Here is a 21,494-nt window from a genome sequence, read left to right as displayed (position 1 = left end):
GCCAACACCGTGATGCGCAGAGTGCCGTACGAGACCTCCTGAGTGAACGGGGACAGTTCCGGCAGGACATGGGCGCCACCCAGAAGTATGGCACTTGTTTACATTTTGAGCTCTTCTACTTTATCGTGCAGTTTCTGTTACTATGGTGGTTCTTTAGTGTTTCTACATTTAATAACTTATTAAACATATACTTCAGTAGCATTTCAAAATAGATGCCTAGGAGAGGGAGGAAGACTAAAAAAAATAGCAGATATGCTTCTTACATTCTTAATTGGGGAGAGAATTAGTTATATCTATAAGAGAAGCAATCCCTAGATTTCAAAGTCGTTTTTGGTTCTGTTTGTAGCACTTTTGTGTAATTTTTGGTGAAAACCAAAAAGTACACCTGTCTTTCCTTTGGAAAGAGATCTTTTTGATGACCATTCTACAGCATTAGAGCTTACGTTCACGTCCATCTGCTCCAGAACTATCAAAATTGATGGTCTTCCTTAAACATGCTTTGTGCTGCTGTATAATCGATTGATTGCAAATCGAATCAGTAAAGGCAAAGAGGAGCTTGTAGGGGAAATTGTAAGAATGAAAATAATGTATCAAAATACCAGACTTTGTAGGAGGCAAAGTAGTGTTTAAGAGGAAAATTTATAACTTTAAATATTTGTTTTAGAAAAGAAGATTGGTCTCATCGGTAACCTAAGCTTCCTCCTTAAACACAAAGAGCAAATTAAGCAAAAGAAGAAAACGGAAAGGATGAGAGCAGAAATAAGTGAACTAGAAAGCCAAATCCTGGTTCTGGGAAAAGATAAATTTTTCTTCTAAGTATAATTGGAGGCGGGGAGGGGGGTGGAGAAAGATACACATAACCCGTGTCAGGAATGAGAAGGAAGAGGGGTACACTACAGATTCTACAGACATAGAAAAGGTAACAAGGGTATGTTACGAACAACTCTGCCAATAAATTCAACAACTGAAACGAAATGGACAAACTCTTTACAAGGCACAAACTACCGAAGATAACCTAAAAAAGTGTAACCTATTAAAACGATTGTATTTGTAGTTAAACCCTTCCAGTAAACGCCAGGCCTAGATGGGTTTACTAGTGAATACAAGTAAACATCTAAGGAAGAAATAAAACCAAATTTACACAAACTTCTAGAGAATAGAGAAGTGGGGAACAATTTCACCTCATTGTATGAAGCTAGCATTATCTTGATACCAAAACCAGACAAAGACATTGCAAGAAAAGTATAGACCAATATCTCTCATGAATGTAGATGCAGAAATCCTTAACAGAACTTTAGTGAATCAAATCCACCAATGTACAGTCATGCGCTGAATAATGATGTTTTGGTCATAATGGACCCACAGTGGTCCATAAGATTACAATGGAGCTGAAAAATCCTGATCACCTAGCGACATGGTAGCCGTCATAAGGCTGCAGTGCAGTCGTTACACGCGTTTGAGGCGATGCTGGTGAAAACAAACTTACTGCGCTGCCTGTCACATGAAAGCCTAGCACGTGCAGTATGTACAGCCCACGTACTAGGTAGTGATCATAAGCGACTGTGTTACTGGTTTGGGTACTTACTCTACTGCACTTTTTATCATTTGAGAGTATACTTTTTTCACTTAGAAAAACGTTTGCCGTACGCTCTGCCAGCGGCAGCCTCATACATCTTGTGTCTCTTTTTGCATCATTTTCTCTCGTGCTTGAGTTGACCTCGGGGTGTTTTGTGCAGTCACCTGCTGTCCAGGCTTGCAGCCCAGGAGCAGTAGGCTGCACCGTAGCCCAGGTGCGCGGTAGGCTGTGTCACCCGGGTCTGGGTGAGTGTACTCAGAGATGTTCACACGTGACGAAAACGCCCAGGGACGCATTTCTCAGCACGTACCCCTGTCGTTAAGTGGTGCGTGACTGTATACAGATTTTTAGACATCGTGTCCAGGTAGGTTTTAGCCCAGCGATTTTAGGTTGGTATATCATTCAAAAATCAATTAATGTAACTCGCCATAAAAAGAAATACCATATAACTATCTTAGTAGATGTACAAATCAAATCAGTAGTTCTGTACTACTAAATGAGCAGCGTATTTATAGTATACTTAGAGCATACGAGCGTATTTTACCTCTGCTAAAATACAACAACTAAAAACAGATCTGTTCAACGATGTCCAGACAATAACCTAATAAACCGTTAGTGCTTTCTGTAGTCTAACTGATTTTACCAGACTTCCTGATTTATTAAACTCTGAAAGATAAGGGAGAAAGAAACTATGCTTTCAGAACTGTTTCAGACTTATTTAGTGTGGCCGATTCCCTGTTAACGCTCAGTGGCCCTGTGTGTCCTGCGCAGGTTACTGGAGGAGCTGCTCGTCTCCCTGCAGTGGGGAGAAGCGCAGACTTCCTGCCCGGGCGCCCAGCCCCGCAGCACGGCGGAACTGGCACTGATAAATCACAAGCTGGCAAAAGCAATACATGCGCATCTTCTGGGAAACGTCGGCACCAGTGGTCAGAAAAAGATTCTGTCAGCAGATGAATTCTGCAGCACCCCAGCAGAAAAAATGGCTGAAACGGTAAGATGCTTCTGTGACGCTCTGGAACGTTTACTGCTGTCCTGTTCTCCTGGAAAGTGCCTGGCGTTGGGAGGTGGGACATATGGGATCGAAACTCGATCTTATGCTAATGAGCTTGTGACCTGGGAGAAAATTATTTCCTCTTCTGAGCTTTAATTTTCTCAAGCAGTATTACTGTATTCATAAGGAGAAAAATGTAATTGTTTCAGGAAGGACCTATTTTTTAGCTACCGAATCACTGGTAATCCTCTTCTTGAGTTCATTTTGATATGCAAACTACTATGTAGAAGTTTTAATTTAGTAACCATGAGTAGGTAATAGATTACTTCTGCCCTAAGAAATGATGTCATTCCCACATGTAGATGTGAACGTGCAGACCTGGTGCCTGCAGATAGGCCGTGCGTCTCACGCCTCTGACATTCTTTTCCTTCTGCCTCCACTGTCCGTCCAGCACCTCGCAGCCTTTAAGAATCGGCCCGCCCTGCATCTCGCTGGCAACCTCGGTGTTCCTTCCCCCAGGCTTCCGTTACGTTCTGCACATACATTTATTATAGCCCTTTAACAAGTTATATTGCGATTGTTTGATTCTCCGTCTCCCAAACTATAAGCTCTTTAAGGGCGGGGACTACATCTTATGGTTCCTCAAGGTCTGGCATAATCCTTTGCACATAATAGGTACTCAGCTATTTACTAAGTGAATCACTACCTAAAACTAAACTCATCATCTTTATCTTTTCTGTTCACATTTTGTATTCGCTTTGCTGGGAAATTGTGTCACTGCCTACTGCAGTCGCTGCCAGTGGGACCTGGTATAGCTGACTTGCTCCTTCTTTCTTGAAACACTCTCTTCCTGTGGCTTATGGAAGCACCGCTTTTCATAGCTCCTCTAGAAATGCAGTGCCTACCTCCTCTGCTCCGTCACCCGCCCTCACGCGGTGATGGTTGGGAGACTATGAAGATGAGAAACAGAATCTGTGAGCCAGAGTCGCCATGTGTCCTTGCCCTTACTTGGAGAATTTTTTCAGCCCAAGAGTCCCTCCTGTTGTGGGTCTCAGTGAAGGAAACAGGAGGGAGAGAGCATGGCGTCCATGACACCCGAGGGACAAGAACACGGTGGTTAGCATAGTGTGTTCGTGGAAATTAGAAACAGAAATGACAAGCCATTTGTTTAATAAGTGATCGACAACTCTGAAACGAGATTTCAGCAGAAGAGTGAAGGTGGGATCCTGGTTCCACGCAGAGGCACGAAGGACTCAGGAAGGTCGTGGGCATGTGATGCAGTGGTTAAGGGTACGAACTGATCTCACTTAAGGTAGAACTGATGTCATCTTGTTTTCTGGTTTTCATCAATAGCCATTAGAGAACATTAATGTCTTCATTTTAAAAAAATAGGTACACTAGGTAATGTAATAACTAGACGTTAAATTTAGAGCTTTTCGAGGAAAGGGACACGTTCTCTAAGCAATCAGATTCACCACTCAGATGTTATGTGTATGGCAGTGACACATTAATGAATGGAACTTTATGGGTAGTTAGTTAGACATCAGTAAAACAAAGGGCATTTACAGTCCCTACTGGATACATCTGACATTACTTCTTATTTTCCTTAGGTTCTATGCATTTTGGACCCAGCTACCTGTACAGAACACTCACCTGATAATCCATTTTCTGAGTCTTCACCAACCACCTTGCTTGCTACGAAGAAAAATATTGGGCGATTTCATCCCTATACTAGATATGAAAACGTAACTTTCAATTGCTGCAGTCACTGCCAGGGAGAGCTGACTGTGCTTTAGCGTTCAGCATGCTGTTGGCATGCCACGGGCACCTGCTCGTCACCCACGAGGCTTTATTTGGGAGCGGGGATCACATACTGCTAGAAGTCATCTCACTTTCTCTTTAAATAATACATGTCCCCGGAGATGGTTCATATACTAGACTCCAGATTACCCTTTCTTAATAAATGTCTCAGGGTAAGAAAAGAATGAAACTGGGCAGGTCAGTTTCGAGAATGCTCTCAAGCATTACGTGATGCTTTTCCTAAAGGACTCTAAAAGGAAAAATTGGATACCGTTTAGGACCTAAGTTACCGTTTATCTTGCTATATATATTTATAGGAGCAGACTGAATTTAGTTTGATCAGAATCAAAGCCTGGTGCACTACAGCCGCGGGGCACGTGCAGCCGCGCCGTTCGCTGACTGGTCTGCAGCGGGTTTCTGCGGAGCAGCAGAGCTGAGGGAATGAAACACGGGCCGCAAAGCCTAAAATACTGTCTCGCCCTTCACAGAGCGTTTTCTGACCCCCCAGCTCTGAAGTCGTGACGGCTGGCAGGGCGCTGGGGGACGGAGTGTCCTTGCCCTTTTCAGGCTGCAAAGGAGGCTTATGAAACTACTATAGGTGAAGGGAAATCTTTTGAAAATAAATGCTGTATGATAGGAACCTCCATCCATTAATTTATATTATGTAATAGCTATTATTGTACAGTTTAGTTTGGGATGACGAAAAATTCTGGAAATGGAAAGTGGTGACGGTTGTACAATATAAATGCACTTAATGAATTGTCATTTTAAAAAATCAATTTTATATATATTTTACCAGAATAAAAAATAATGTATACCCTTGTAACTTCAAATTACAGTACAGTTCTGCAATGGTTGGTTTAAGAGTGTCTATAATAACTATAATAACAACAACAATAATAATTAACTGAACTAAACAGAATAAAAAAAGATCTCAAAACAGCAACCTAACATTATACCTTAAGAAACTAGAACAAGAAGAGCAAACGACCCAAAGCTAGCATAAGGAAGGAAATTAAAATTAGAGCAGAAATAAAATAGAGAATAGAAAAACAACAGAGTATCAAGGAAACCGAAAGTTGGTTTTTTGAAAGGATCCACTAAATAAACAAACTTTTATCCAGACTAAGAAAAGAAAAACATGCAAATAACATCAGAAATGAAAGTGGGGACATTATTACCAACTTCATATAAATAAACAACTGTACACCAACAAATTAAATACCCTAGATGAAATGGATAAATTCCTAGAAACACAAGAATTACCAAAAATGACTCAGAAAAACAAACTATGAACAACTATGACAAGGAAAGAGATTAAATCAGTTATTGAAAATCTCCCGACACCAAGAGTGAACTCGAATGTAAGCTGTGGGTGCTGTATAACAATCGTGTGTCACTGTAGGCTCACTGGTCGTAACCAGCACCACTCTGGTGAGGGATGGTGGTAGCTAGGGAGGTTGGGGAAGTGGGGGAGCAAGGGACATATGGAGACTACTTTCTGTTCAATTTTACTATGAACCTAAAACTTCTCTAAAAAATAAAGTCTGCTAAAAAAGAAAAACCTCCCCACAAAAGTCCAGACCAGAAAAGTTTCACTGGTGAATTCTACCAACTGTTTAAAGAATTAATATCAATATTTTCCATCTCTTCCAAAAAAATGAACGAAGAGGGAAAAGGGAACACTTTCTAATGCATCTGTGAGGCCAGTACTCCGATACCAAAGCCACACCAAGACCACAAGAAGAGCATCCTACAGACCAATATCTCATGAATATAGATGAAAAAAATGCTTGACGAAATACTAGCGAACTGACTGTAACAGCATAGTAAAGGAATTACACAGCTTGACCAGGTGGTATTTATCAAGGGAATGCAAGGTGGTTCAACACAAAATCAACCAATGTAATATAGCACATTAAAAGAACAAAGGAGATAAATCACAATCATTTCACTTGATGCAGAAAGAGCATTTGATAAAATCCAACATACTTTCATGATCAAAACATTCAGAAAAGAAGAGGAATAAGAAGAATAATTACACAGCTTGACCAGGTGGTATTTATCAAGGGAATGCAAGGTGGTTCAACACAAAATCAACCAATGTAATATAGCACATTAAAAGAACAAAGGAGATAAATCACAATCATTTCACTTGATGCAGAAAGAGCATTTGATAAAATCCAACATACTTTCATGATCAAAACATTCAGAAAAGAAGAAGAGGAATAAGAAGAATAGAAGAATAAGAATAGAACTTCCTCAACTTCATAAAGGGCATTTATGGAAAACCCACAGCTAACATCATCCCCAGTGGGGAAACACTACAAGCTTTTCTCCTAAGATCAAGAGCCAGACAAGGATGGCGACTCACCACTGCTATCCCACATATGCTCAAAGTTTCAGCCAGATTAATCAGTCAAGAAAAATAAAAGGAATCCAGTTTGGAAAGGAAGAAGTAAAACTATCTCTATTCGCAGATGATACTATCCTGTGTATAGAAAATTCCAAAGAATCCACACACCCAGAAAAATGTAGCACTACTAACACATTCAGCAAAGTCACTGGGTACAGTGTTAATGCACAAAAAATCATTTGTGTTTTGAGAACAGAATCCAAAAAGAAAATTATGAAAACATGTCCATTTGCAATTGAATCTGAAAGAATAAAATATCTTTGAATAAACTTAACCAAGGAGGCGAAAGACTGTACACGGAAAACTACAGAACGTTGCTGCACTAAATAAAAAGACATCCTGTGTTTATGGATTGGGAGACAGTATTAGTAAGAAAGCAATGCTACCCAAAGCAATCCCATCAAAACGCCAAACATTTTTGCAAAATGTTATGGAATATTTAAATGTCAAATCTGTTCTTATCTGTTATCTGTGTTTTCTCACTTTGGGTTAAGTGATTAAGGTACAAATGCCTAGGAGGCCAGAACCTGGTCTTCTGAAGCTTTAAGAGAACTCTGACAGTGATCCCCACTCTCCATCACACCTGCATGTTTACCTTGGTCTTCCACCCCTTAAAAGCTTATCCATGTGAAGGGTGCCAGTCTTCAACACAGCCGATTCTCACATCGTCTGAAATGTTTCACAAATGTCTACCAAAATGTAACTTTACGACATAACTGAGAGAAAGGATTTTGCAGCCACACAGGTCACTGAGCAAACTGCTCACCTCTTTAGTTTCCTCATCTGAAAAACAGGACTAATAGGTTTGTTCTACGCGTTACCTCAAATTACTTACGAAAAACATTTACGATACCAGACACATTATAAACTCTCAATAAGAGCTGGCTAATTTACATACCGAAAATAGCATTATGCATAATTGTTACCTTTTTTTTTTTAAAGAACACATGGAAGTAGGCTTATTTTTATTGCTTAGCTTGCCACATCTCTTTAAATTCAAAGCTGATATAAATAGGACTTTGTATAAGGCCCAGAGCCGGGCTTGCTTAAGAGGTCACTCCTGCCTTATGAGATGTTCTACTGAAAATTTTTAAATGATAATAGAAACTAAGAATAGAAATATGTCCCTTTCTTGTGTTCTTTCTAGCTAGAAATGTTAAAATATTTTAGAAGTAAAGGAATGTAGAGTTCATTTGTGGTTCAGTTTGTTGCGTGGACTAAGAGATGATTCCAACACTGCAAGAGAAGAAATTTATTTTGGTCTAGTTTTTAAGTAAAGATAAATTCATTGTCAACATCACCAAAATCTGCGCACCATTTCCTTAACTTACAGCATGCCCAAAGCGCACAGGCCATAAAAAACGATATCCAAAATGTGGAGGATTGCAGCTTCAAAAGGAGTATTTAATAGATACCTTCAGTTGTAATGATCAGTAAAACGAAAAGCTCTGGCTTCTGCCATGTTGCACAGCTGACTCTGTAACTGTTTAGAATGCTTTGCTTCTAGTCGGAGCTGTCTAGCTCTTTCTTTGACGACTTGCTGCTCTACTAGTTTTTCTATCCTTTTCCTTCTTAGCCATCTGTAGAAAGAGACAGTATCAGATCTGGTGAGTATCAACCTGAATATACTCTTCAGGCTATAAAGTTATTACTATAGACAAAGGAAATTTAATTTCTTTACATTGAAATGCTATAGTCACAAAAATTACTAAAATATTAAATGAAAAATGTCAGGCTTATACCCTAGGTTCACACAAGAAAGTATATTTGGTATCAAGTGTTTGAAATTAGGTTTGTCTTATAATGAAATTGCCAACATAACTGGGGTTTGTTTTTTTTTTCACCTGGAAAATGGTTATGGGCTAGATACAGATGAGATCATTAATGAAAATAGGCAAATAGCAGAACAGTTTATAAGTATGATCTCAGTTTCTATTTTTAAATTACAAGTGCACAGAAATATCTAGAAGACATGCACTAAGGCCCTAACAGCAGTGATTTCTGGATGACAATGTGACTTGCCTCACCCATCTCCACAATGCACACTCACTGCTTCGATAACAAAGGGTAATATATTTTTTTAAAAAAAAAAGGGAAAAATATATAACAACAACAACAACAAAACGTATAAAAGAAAGAAACTTAAGACAACAGGATTCTACTGACTCCCTCCCCGCATCGAGGCTTGCTGGCGAAATTATGAAACCCAGTCTGTTTCCTCAGAATGAGCCAGGTAAGCCAGGTCTTACCCACATCACTGAAAAGAGATCGGGCTTGCCTTAAATGACCAAAATATGTGCCCAAATCTCCTTTCACTGGGTCTACGCAGATCCCTCTCCTCAGCCTGCCTGCCTTTCTTGACAGAAAAATATTCCTTGGTTAATGCAACTCCTTATTCGGTTTTTCTGAGACTGGCTGTATGTAACTAATCTTTGCCCCATTTCTCTAAGAAATGAGCAAATGTACAAATGAATACATAAATGTACAAATGAATACATAAATGTACAAATGAATACATACAGCAATGAAATATTTTGTTGTTTTTCCCCAAGCTTCACTGATTACACATCTTCCGAAAATGGCCTGGCGGAAGCAGGCGGCGCCCTGCCTTTGACTTACTGTTTGAAGGCCCTTTCCCGGCCTTCCGTCCCTCTGAGGAAGAATAAGCACTCCTCTTGCTTGCGCAGTTCTTCTGTCTTCCTTTCTTTCAACTGCTCTTCGTGCTTCTTTTTAAGCCATAATCGGAAAGCTTGTTGTGGATCTCTGTTCCCCTGCTAATTACACAAACAAGATTCTCTTAATTTAAATAAATGGAAAATGACTTTTGAAGGCCCTGCCTGGAAGACCCTACGAGAACACACGTCTCACTCATCGCTGCTTCATCGTGACGCCAGTCTCATTACCTGCACTCCTAGTGTCCAAACCGCCACACGGCTACCTAAACAGAACGTAGAATCAGTGCTTCCGTCACACCAGCTACGCCCACGTGCCTAACAGCCACACGATGGCCCGTGGCTACCTCGTCGGGCGGCTGAGGTAGAGAAGAACATTTCCATCATCACAGAAAGTGCTTCCAGACGGGAGGATAAAAAGAGGTGATCGATCGATCGATCGACTGATAAACCGCCACACGGCTACCTAAACAGAACGTAGAATCAGTGCTTCCGTCACACCAGCTACGCCCACGTGCCTAACAGCCACACGATGGCCCGTGGCTACCTCGTCGGGCGGCTGAGGTAGAGAAGAACATTTCCATCATCACAGAAAGTGCTTCCAGACGGGAGGATAAAAAGAGGTGATCGATCGATCGATCAATCGATCGATCTGTCAGATTCAAAGAAAAGTGTGGTAAGGAGATAAAGCACTAAAGGGAAGGCGACGAGAAAGGATGGTATTTAGGTAGAAGGTGAGAGTTCGTGACGAGACATCTGGAGGAGGAGTATGTCGAGCGGTGACAGTAAGAGCGAAGGACCTGAGAAGGGCTTGTGATTTGCACATTCAGTGTGATAGGAGAGCTCAGGGTCGAACACCAGCCACAACTCATAAACATTACTCCGAGTGACAAGGCAGATGAACTGACCGAACCAGAACGTGAATTTCCGTGAATACAGTCAGCTGTCACACCTGCAGCGGGAAGCGACTTTCCGTGCAGCAGTGTTACTCACCCTACTGTTCATGTCTTCGATTTGCTTCGCTCTCTGGACTCTCTTCATCTCCACGACCTGCTCCTTCTTCTTTCGCAGCCACGCTTTGAACACCATCTCATTCTCCTTTTTCTTCTCTTTCTCTTCTTCTAAATAGATTAGGTAGATAGATGGATGATCGATGACAGATAGGTGACAGATAGCAAGCAAAGAAGTCAAAATGAAAAGGTCAAAGGTGCTGGAGCATGGAGACGACGCCTGAGGGAAGCAACAGCACCGGCGCCCGCCCCAGGCTCCAGTCGGACCCGCGGCTCTCGTTTTGAGATGAGGAGCCACTGGAGGGTGCGAGGCATAGCTGACACACTCTCTTCCCCATTTTCGAAGGCTCGCTCTGGCTGCTCTGTGGAAAGAGGATGGAGTTAGGGGCGGCCAGGTGGAAGGAAGGAGACCAGCGTCAGCCTTTCCTGACAGTCAGGCGACAGATGGCAGCGGTTTGGACTACGCTGGTGGAGTCTGGACACACTGTGAAGACAGAACTGACACAATGGGCACAAAGACTGAATGCAGTTTTATATCATGCTTTAAATGACTGTGTTTTTTAAATTTTTTCAGGACTTCCTTTTACAGTTGTATAAATCCAACCATAGGAAATCAAATACTTCTTTCTGCATTACAAAAAAAATGAAATAAAAAACAAAAGGAAAAAATTAATGCAGTGGAGCTCTCAAAGAACTAGTTTTCACAATGCACAGAGTCCCCACGTATCAAAAAGGAAGACCCAATATCCCTAACAGGAAAGCTGACAAAGGATTTTTTTCTGAAAAGAAAATTCGAACAGCGCTAGACATTCAATCTTGCTGAAAATAACACTCCAATCAATATTTCCTACCTATCAGACTGGTAAAAATAAAAACCCAGGAAAGCACACTTAATGCAGGTGTGGGGGATATTGTGTGTGTGTGTGTGTGTGTGTATGTGTGTGTGCGTGCGCGTGCGTGTGTGCTATCTCCGTCCTATCTGAATATCAAACTCATTCTATACTATCCTGAAAAAATCGGTCATTTTCCATTTTCAATGCTATAAAACTTCGATCTTTACAGGGCGTCTCAGGATGTCCCTGTGAAGTCATCCGCGGGCTGCGTTTTTTGCAGGGGCAGTTCCCAGACCACTCTTCCTACTTCGCCCATCAGTTCTCAGCCTGGCATTCAGGCTCCTTTCCGTGAATACAGTCAGCTGTCACACCTGCAGCGGGAAGCGACTTTCCGTGCAGCAGTGTTACTCACCCTACTGTTCATGTCTTCGATTTGCTTCGCTCTCTGGACTCTCTTCATCTCCACGACCTGCTCCTTCTTCTTTCGCAGCCACGCTTTGAACACCATCTCATTCTCCTTTTTCTTCTCTTTCTCTTCTTCCATTTTCCGTTGCTCTTCCTGGGGGAAAGAATATCGAAAGGCATGAATGCAAGACTGAAAAATCGTATACGAGTTAGAGTACAGAGAGAGAGTTTGAGATCTGAAATTAGAATTCCGTGCTCCTAAAACTTGCCGTCTAAAAATTGGGAATCCTTTAAAAAAACAAGGCCTCTAATTTGCTTAGGGAGAAAAATGAAGATTTTTTTTTTTCCAGAGAAACTGTGACGATAAGTCTGCAATCACGTAGGTGTAACGTACCTACGTACTATTCAGGGATTTCCTGGATATCTCCTTTGCTTCCTAGTTTACTTTTGGCATTAAACTCCTTAAATTGCAGAAATATGCAAAAGAAAGAAAAAAACCACCACACTCCGGAAGCACTATACGGTCTCTACAAAAGCACTAACGATGTCTTAAACATTCTTAGACTACTGACAAATTTGTTAATTTTGCTAGGTGGCATTGTAGTTACAAAGGAAAATGCTATCATCACTTAGAGATGTATACTGAAGTGTGTGAGTGAGCGAGGATGCGCGTGCTGTCTGGGACTTGCTTTAAAAATACTTCAACCAAAAAGAGAGGAGACGAAGCTAATATGCCAAACTCTCAACGAATTTTGAATCTGGGTGATGAGAACGTAGGGGTTAGTTGTACCTTTACGTGTGTTTAAATTCTTTTATTATTATGCTTAAAAATATTTCAACTTGTGTATATTCATACAGTGATATTCTTTGCTATCAGAAGAATATTTAGACAATTAGTTAATAAAATGAATTGAATTTCTAAATAATAGAAATTTTATTTTAATAAAAATAAAATGAATTTCTTAATCTGAATTATTCAGCTAATATTGTAAAAGGGAGTCAGTTACTTAAACCAGAAGGGAGGTACTTAAACCAGTTAATGCAGAGCTATAAAATCGTCAGTGGGAGAAAAGCACACGTCAGAGTGGAAATAGCTAGAAGGCTGCAAACAAGTTGAATGACTTGATTAAAGTTATTTAAACTTTCTAGACTATAGTTTTCTCATGATCTTTATGGTTCCCTCTAACTGTAAAAGTCCACTAACCTGTGATTCTGCTGCGGTTCTGTATTTATAGTTAGATATCTTATATGGTTCAATACCATAAAGTATCCAGTAAGACAGAGAATCAGGGCACTGATTTAAATAATTTAGAAAACCCACCAGTTTTGGTACCTGGGGTTTTCAATTATAAAATACTTTTAAGAGCACAAGAAACGCTCAAAAATAATAATTTGGGATTCCATATGGCATTCTGGAGACATTTCATTGTTATTAAAATATTCTTAATCTAAAACTAAAATCCATGAAATCAAGGAATTGTAGGTATGGAACACACACACACACACACACACACACACACACACACACACACACGTCACAGAATTATAATCCGATTCTATCTGTTGCTTCCTAAACCCCAACACAGTTTTGCCTTCATTTTTCTATCTGACATCTGATTTTCACCTATCTCATATCAAGTTTACCTTTAGCAGTCACTTATTCTGAGTCTCACCATTAAAATGAACGGATCTGACGAAGCCGTCGCTGAGATCTACTCTAGCTCTAAGACAGCTCGTTCACTGCTGTGCTTGGCGAGCCTTACAAGAAAGGACCAAGGAAAGCTTGACGTTTGTTCCACAAATACACGTTCTTAACCTTTAACCACTTAATGTAACAACGGAAAAACGAAACAAGCAAGCAAATACATTAAGTACTTTGCAGCAGCATTTCAATTCCTGCTACACCCGCAAAACACGAAAACACGTTCCGCTGTGAGGAGAACGCGCTCTTGTGCCCTCACCTCTCTCTTGAGCTTTTCTCTCTTTTGTTCTAGCCGTTTCTGCAGCTCTTTCTGTCGCGTGGAAAGACAATAAGTCGAGGTCAATGGCGACACAATCGCAGACCGTGTCCTGTGGCCGGACCTCCTACTCCCCCTTCTTGGATCTGAGCTGACAGCGGAGTTTGGACAAGTCTTGGGGTTAGGTGGTGGCTGAGGGATAAAGGCCAGTGGCCCTTCTGTTGATAAGCCATTGGTCTTTGCTATAGGCTCTTCTCTCTTGACACTGTTGACAGATGAATTGGAAGATCTGGGTGACAACTGCTGAGATTCGTTTTCTTTACTATTAACATTATCCATGGGGGGCAAAACTCCCTGACTCTCAATGTCTTGTAAATTCAGAAGTTCAAATTTTCCGTCTCTCTCAACGAGTATCTTCCTATCCTTGTTTTCTTCACAATTTCCATCAAGTGACAGGAGCACATTTTCTTGTCCAAATTCATTGGAAATACATAGCTGTGACAGTTTTCCAGACATGTTACTTTCATTTTCAAAATAATTTTTGTAGTTATCAGTGTCTTCCAGGGGAGGAACTTCCAGGTCAACTAATTTGTCCTTGAACTTGAGTTTTCGCTCCCTTTTATCATTCACGGGTTCTTGATTCTGTAGAAGCTTGTTGGCCTGTATAATTTTCTCCATGATGTACCTCCTCACTTCCTCATCCTCGTCCTCCTCCAGGTCTTTCTGACTTTCCTGTTTGGATTCCTGGAAAGAGTTTTCACTATCTGAATCTGATATGGGATCCAAAGACTGAATACTCGGTACAGAAATGAAGTTACTTCTTCTTGGTGAAACCTCATCCTTCGAAGATCTGTCAGAATCAGAAAGCTCATTTGTGTGTTCTACTTCCGTTTCATTCTCTTTTAATTCTTGGTTAATATTCTCTTCATTCTCACAAGCCATCTAAAAAAAATAGAAATGAGGTTCTCTTTTTAGTAAAAATTGAGATACTTTGTCCATTTATATGTAGAAAATCTGAAATGGATTTTCATGTTCACGTAATTTATTGTATGAATGGGAAAATTTACATGCTTCTTGCTCAAATTTTACTCATAATATTCTAATTCATATTTATGAGCATCCAGGAGAAATATATGACAATAGCACTTCGGGAAAAAATGAACTCTAATTTCAAATTTGATGTTACTCAGTGCTATATTGATATTTAAAATTTTTTATGCTAATGCATGAAAAGGTAACTATAAATAATACAATATTATTTTAATATTCCTCCCTCTATAAAATTTTCCTCCCTTTACTTTTTCAGAAGAAAATTTTTTAAATGTTTTTTCCTTGTAATATTTGTGTTCTTCAAAACAGTGTCTTTCTCCCCAAGACCAATAAAGGTCACTGCCTTTGGTTAAGTCCTAATCATTTTGAGGTTCTTGTAATCTCTCCAGATTATTATTGCTGCTATTTTCTGCAGGACCTAAATCCGAATTCCAGATCAATTTTTATCTCTAGATCAGATTTTCTAAAAGAAAACCAATGTAAAAGACACTTTACTTTTTTCTCTGTATTCATTCCTCTGAAGAGCTAATTCTCCTAAGGTTTCAAATATTAGGTGAAAGGCCATGTTTTTTTATCTGCTTTATTTATCATTTAGTATATGTGCAGCCAAAGCAAGCACACTTTATTTTTCATTTATATTAAAAGTATAACCCCATGATTGTACCCAAGTTCATATAAAGTAGAAATTAACTGTATTCATTTTTACTTTTGATGCAATTGATTACATTACTTATGTAAATTATAATTTTTAAATTATAATTTAGCTTTAAGTGCTAACGTAATCCTGTTCTCTAATTAGCCCTTTGCCTTAGGATACAACGTTTAAACTCTATGCCTCAATTTTCTCATCTAAAAGATGGAAATAATGACACTTGTCCTATGTATATCAAAGAGATTTTGTGAGGTTGAGATAACATATATGAAACTCTTCAAGAATTATAAAGCACTTTAATGTCATTATGATAAATGGGGTTGTCAGTTTACACATACCTCTATTATGCTGGCACCATTTTTTTCTTTTTCATTAATTAACCATTCCAGGTCCTTTTCAAAGTCATCTTCATATTCTTCACTTTCTTTTGAATCGGTATCTTTATTTTCATCCATTTTCCGTGCGTTAAAGAGTAGCGCTGTAAGGTGAAGAGATAAGGTCCATGTTACGTCCACCTTAGGGGTAGTATGGAGTGTGAAGATCCATGTCGAAGGTAAGTCCAGTAACGCACGGACACACGAAGCACGGATCGTTCAGAGTAAGCACGAGCCTGCCTTCTCTGAGAGACCTGCATGGGCCAGGTGCTTCCTAGGCGTACCACTCTTAACCACCATGCCACTTCCCTGCAATTCCTGAAACCCGAATTTACAAGGAGACCAACAGAGGCAGCGGAGGAGACTATCTGAGGTTTCAAGGAAGATTTTCCACATTTCCTGCACGTCATCAAAACGCCATGTCCAGGCCAGAGCACATGACTTAGCGTCTCAGTCTCTCACTCATCTACATTTCCATATGTTCAAATAAAAACAACTATATCGATTTCCACCCTCAGTTTCTCAGTCCTCCGGTAATTTACATGGCATAAGTATCATTTGTGATCTGAGAACTCAGTAATAACTGATTGTCATTTACGTCAATGCTGATTGCCACAGAAGTCAAGCTGTCGTCCACTTTAAATAAAACTTTTTTTCATTAAAAAAGAAAGACTCTGATGCCAATAAATAGGGATGTCAGATGAAAGTTGATAAATATTTGTGAAAATGATATAAAAATTCAGAGAACTAAGCTAAAGTTATCTTTAAATTGAGGTCAGTTCCTGGCCCTGGTAATTTTTTTGCGCTTAATTTTTTTATCAAAAGAAGCATAGAAATCTTTATCTAGAATGTCTCTATATGTGTGTGAACTATATACATGTAAAATACAATTTTGGCAAACATTTGTTGAACACCTACGATATTTCTATATATTTCCCGACAAAGATTAGAGACCTTTGTGCTTGCAGTCTGGTAGAGAAGACAAACAAAGAAAAATAGATAAAAACATAAATAAAAATGTAGACAAATGTAATAAAGGTGTATATGAAGGACTGTGGAAGGAAGAAGCAAGCAAGCAATTAACTCATTCTAAAATCAGAAATATCAAGGAAAGCTGAGATGGGTTTTGGATGCTGAGTATGAATGTTCATGAGTCCCAGACAAAGAGAACAGCGTGAGGAAGAACGAACAAACAGGGAAGAGCAGGGAACTGTCCAGCATGGCCTGAACACACTTGTGTTCCTAAAGAAGGATCTGGGAGGAGTGAGAAGGTGTCAGTTTGATGTCCTATTATCTTTCCAAAAAGAAAAGGGTTGAGGGAAAGCTGTTTATTTAGATTTAATTGTCATGAAATAGCCAAATGTAGAACTCCATGGCAATAATCTCCATACTTCCCACTATTGACTTAAAAACAAAAGAAAGCCGTGCTCTCTAAATGTACATAGAATATTAGGTCCGGTTTCAAAAGAACAGTAAAAATCTGATCTTCAGGGCCCCAAATACCGAGGACCCTGTTCTTATACCTGCCTTCCTTTGCTCCTACAGTAAGAATAAGTTGCCTAAAACCTTTAGAAATAGAAAGTACAGATGTCAAGAACACATGAGACTTGGGCACATTTTTAAAGAAATAAAATGAGCGATATTATGCCTGAATTAATAAATTATCCACAAACCTTGTTCTGGCCATTAGCTTTACCTTACTCTCCCAAAACATTTGATCAGACTACCTGACCTGGCGCCCATTTTACTCAAGCAAGACATATTTTTTTCCTTCCACTGTTCACCACTGAATGATAGAAAAAGCATGTGGGAGAATGTCTTTCCACCAGCACGAGCTAAGTGATAGGGCTTTACGTGACTGCGTGTAAAACCATTTTAATAGGCTTCAGTGAACACTGAATGAGTTAAAAGAATAATGACGAGACTCAAAATGTCAGAGCTCCAAGGCTGAGACTGTGAAACCAAGAAACACATGACACCCTGTACCCCGTTTCCTGCACTACTATAGTTTAAAGAACAAAAGACAAGCAGGACTAATCCAGGGGCGAGAAACCAGGAGGAAGGAGGGTTCAAGAGAAGGAGAAGGGAAGAAGGTAGGTCATGAGGGTAAAATGCCTTCAATCTAGACTCTGAGGAGTCCTTCAGAGCCCTGGGAACGACAGCCCAGGGAAAACCCAGGCGAGTCGTGAGACTGCTTCACAGCATTTAGACCGCCGTCCCGTGAAGGAGCTTGGGCTTGAAGCACTTTGAGTAGCAAAACTAGTATCAAGGCTGGAAACTGAGGGGCAAATTTTGGCATAACGTAAGACAGAATTTACATTTCCACACTTGTCCTGAAGTGAAGTGCGATGCTTGTTGAGGTACTGTTGTTTCCCTTTCGAGGGAAATGTTTATACCTGTCACTGGGACAGTGAGGTGGCACATCTAGCCCAGAAGACGAGCCGGGCATGAATGTTTTAAGGAGACTAAGGCTTTAGAACGAAATGGTTGAGCTAGAGGACCCTAAGGTTTCTTCTACCCTTTTCTATAAGATGCAAATTAGCGAAGAACTGCCAACTTACGAAAAGCAAGAGAATTTAAAAAGCAAATGCATAGTGCCATGATAAAGCATATCTAAAATAAATAATCAGTGTCTGAATAACTAAATTCAAGATTTAAAAGCATTCCGAGGTCTGTTTCATTTAAATGTCATCTTGCCTTTGGGTAGTTCTTACTAGTAATTTCCTTACCCTTTCAAGACAAAGTTAATTTTAGGTACACTGAAATGTTAATTATTCAACTGGATAAGTATAACTATCTCTAATGTCTCAGTTGGACTATAATTCCTTCTAGATATTTATTTCCTTTAAAAATACGAAATGGACTTTCTTAAAGGACTCAAAGTAAGGCTGTAAGATGAAGAGATAACGTCCATGTTACTCAAAGTAATAATTTGTAAATCAGATGTTGACAGCAATAATATTTTGAGGTGACCTAGAGAAACCAAATAGGTATATCAGAGTAAGTTTATTGACCACTGTAAGATGGGCCAAATCACGTAAGCTGTTATGTCTACTTACTTACCAATTAAAACAAGAGTGTCAGGAATCGTGTGGAATAAACTAAAACTCACTGTGATCCAAAATACGTATATAAATAATACTATTTTTTAGCAGTCACACATGCCCTAGGATAATTAGCTTTCTTTGCAGAGCAGGGATCCTGAAATTTACTATTTTAAGGTGGTTAAGTTACATAACTGTTAGAATAAGATTTCTATAGAACTCTTCAGTTCTTTCCCTTAATTTTATAATAAACATAGTACTGAACTTGTAAAAAGTAAATGTTTGCCTGAATGCTTTAGTAGACATGCTTTATTATTTACAGAGAATCTCGCCCATGTGAAAACTCAAATTTAAAAGCAAAACACTGCATCAGCATAATAAAAAAGAAAATGATTACCAGTTAAACATATTAAGTATTATTAAATCATATTACTAAGAAAGACAATCATAGTTGAAGTGACTCTGAGAAGTACGTGAGAAGTTGCATCAAATTTGAAGTACCATTCTGTTCCTGTAACTTCAAAAAGCTCATGGCTGGTTCCCAAGTAAACAAAGAACATAAAGCATAAACTCTTGTTACCAAGTCCCTTAAGCCTTTTTCAAATGCGTCACGGGATATTCAATCCCCTTCGGTTATTTTAATCTTCATCCTCAGGGTACTGGCCATATGGTACACAGTCAACATACTCGAATAAAAATATACCTTACACAAATGCGATCATCTAACACTTTTTCCTTGGGAGTTGCACATATTTAAATCTCAATGTTTATCATCAGTAAAAACCTATGTAACTGGCGTGGACCAGAACCACCTTCCTAATAGGGAACTGTTGTAAGAGACAGAAATTAATTCCTTCCTCCTGGGCGTCTGCTAAATTCCCTGTGGGTATGTGACTGCAGATCCTTCAGGCTGAGTCTAAGCTAAGTCCTTATCTATACACAATTCTGATAATTATCTTTCAGGATTCAGAACATTCAAATCTAATTCATTGACTCCAGTCTTATCTCATCACCTTTTAAACATGTTTAAAATATAATAAAATTGAAAGAATGTCAAAAGACAACGCCTCTTAATATAAAGGAAGTACTTAAGCAAAATCGAACTCATAATAACATCATGAGACCATCTGGCCCATTCTTCCTGCTCCGTCCAAGACTGTGGCTCCTGAGTAAATGGTGTTTCAAAAATTCATAATCTATTACCAAGTACGACGCCAAACAATATTTTACAAACATTAGGTGACCGTTTTCATTCGTATCCAAGGTCTCAAGGTATCACCGACTAAATGAACACCTTAGCCTCTTGGTGGAAGCTAACTAACGTTTTAAGAGCGAGGTGACTTTTCCTTCCTAGGGAGAACTTTGAGAGGGGAAAGCATATGACAGAAGGACAGACTGAGCCACCCCCAGAGGGGTTTCCCTCGTACGAAGCGAAATCAGGCTTCCCGCCAGCGCCAGGCTCCGAGCACCAGGGACTCGGAAGGATGTGGCGCCAACAGAAAGGCTCCTCCCTCTGGTCTTCTACCCCTTTCCTCCCAGCGGTCCGGTCCCAGACGGTTTCCCCTTTCCTCTCTCTCCCCATCAACGTCTCCGCACCATCCTTCCCTTCTCTCCCTCTACAGCCCCTCCTGCCTGGGTAAGATGCAGCGGCCGAGGTCACAGAGACGGCCCAGGGCGCTCGCCTCTCCTCCCCTTTCTAAGCTCTGACAACGAGGCGAGGGAGCCCCTCGGTACCGAGGCGGCCAGGACACGCTGCCATGGCAACGGCGCGCAGCCGCGTCCTCCATCCGGGCCTCTCTTACTGCGGGGCGCGGCGGGCGCGCGCAGGCGCAGACGGCAGCCTGGGACACCTGCTCCTCCAGGCGCGCCCCCTTCCGGGTGCTCGCGGGGCATCCGTTGGGCTGAGGTTTCCAAGGAAACGACCGAGGGCTCTGCGCATCGCCCACAGGTGTCTCGAGCGTTAGTGGGAACTGCCGAAGGTCAGTCTCCTCTCTGGGTTGTGAGTTTTCCCACGTGTACCTGTCTCTTGCCAGCTTTAGAACTTGTGGGAACATCTACAAGTATGTTTCGGTATATTATTTTCTTCGCTATTAAACGTCAAAAACTAGTTTCAGTTTTCCCTAGTGGATGAGCAAATTGCTAATTAGTTAGCAGATTTTTTGGTCCCAAAGTCTCCCCCTCCTGCCCCTCAATCAAAACCCAAACTTTATTTCCCAAGAGAGTGGTCAAGAATAAAAAGAAGATGTAAAATGGTGAACTAGAATGTTCTTAAATCCTTAAACGTCGTCTTTATGTATAAAGGGGAAGCAAAATGAATTTAGATTGCGGCGACAAATGACAGGATTTTACGACTGTCCATTTCCCACCAGAAATAAAGAAAAACGAGGAGAAAGGAAAATATTTACTCAGTACAATCCATAGTGTTCAGTTTATTTTTTAAAAATCGTTATTAGAATTTCAATTATTTTATATAATAGAACACCTTTTCTCCAAAAGAAGGGAAATATAAAATTGAATTTTTAGGTACTCTCCAAACTGTAAACAAAGTTTTTAAAAAAAGATCTAAGGTTAAATGAATTTCAATATCCAGTGCACTTCCTAGCGGCAGTATAGCATTTATAGTTGTAGTGACCTAATGTTTCTCCTGCTGCAGGATCAGGCTGAGGCCACACACTAGAAAAAGGCAAAAATATATAGCATTATTGACTATGAA

General features: G+C 40.1%; 2 protein-coding genes across 2 annotated transcripts in view; one reads left to right on the top strand and one right to left on the bottom strand.

Annotated features, from left to right (window-relative positions):
- The window catches only part of BLZF1 (basic leucine zipper nuclear factor 1), a 13,867-nt gene extending 8,557 nt beyond the window's left edge, over window positions 1-5,310 (top strand). The window contains exons 5-7 of the mRNA XM_015586146.2: window positions 9-85; window positions 2,348-2,567; window positions 4,178-5,310. Of these exons, the coding sequence (XP_015441632.1) occupies window positions 9-85; window positions 2,348-2,567; window positions 4,178-4,363 (483 nt within the window). The 3' untranslated portion in view covers window positions 4,364-5,310. The remainder of the gene's footprint in view (window positions 1-8; window positions 86-2,347; window positions 2,568-4,177) is intronic.
- Window positions 5,311-8,020: 2,710 nt separating this feature from the next.
- Window positions 8,021-20,616, bottom strand: CCDC181 (coiled-coil domain containing 181). The gene is made up of 6 exons (XM_006907822.3): window positions 20,414-20,616; window positions 15,702-15,841; window positions 13,665-14,603; window positions 11,711-11,857; window positions 9,403-9,557; window positions 8,021-8,363 (listed from the first exon to the last, which is right to left on the bottom strand). The coding sequence occupies exons 2-6, from the start codon at window positions 15,816-15,818 to the stop codon at window positions 8,201-8,203; spliced, it is 1,521 nt and encodes a 506-aa protein (XP_006907884.1). The 5' UTR covers window positions 15,819-15,841; window positions 20,414-20,616; the 3' UTR covers window positions 8,021-8,200.
- Between the last annotated feature and the right edge of the window lie 878 nt (window positions 20,617-21,494).

The sequence above is a fragment of the Pteropus alecto genome, unplaced genomic scaffold, assembly GCF_000325575.1.
Source record: "Pteropus alecto unplaced genomic scaffold, ASM32557v1 scaffold101, whole genome shotgun sequence".
Lineage (NCBI taxonomy): Eukaryota > Metazoa > Chordata > Mammalia > Chiroptera > Pteropodidae > Pteropus > Pteropus alecto.
Note: the sequence above shows the minus strand (reverse complement) of the source record. Positions and strands in the feature narration are given on the sequence as shown.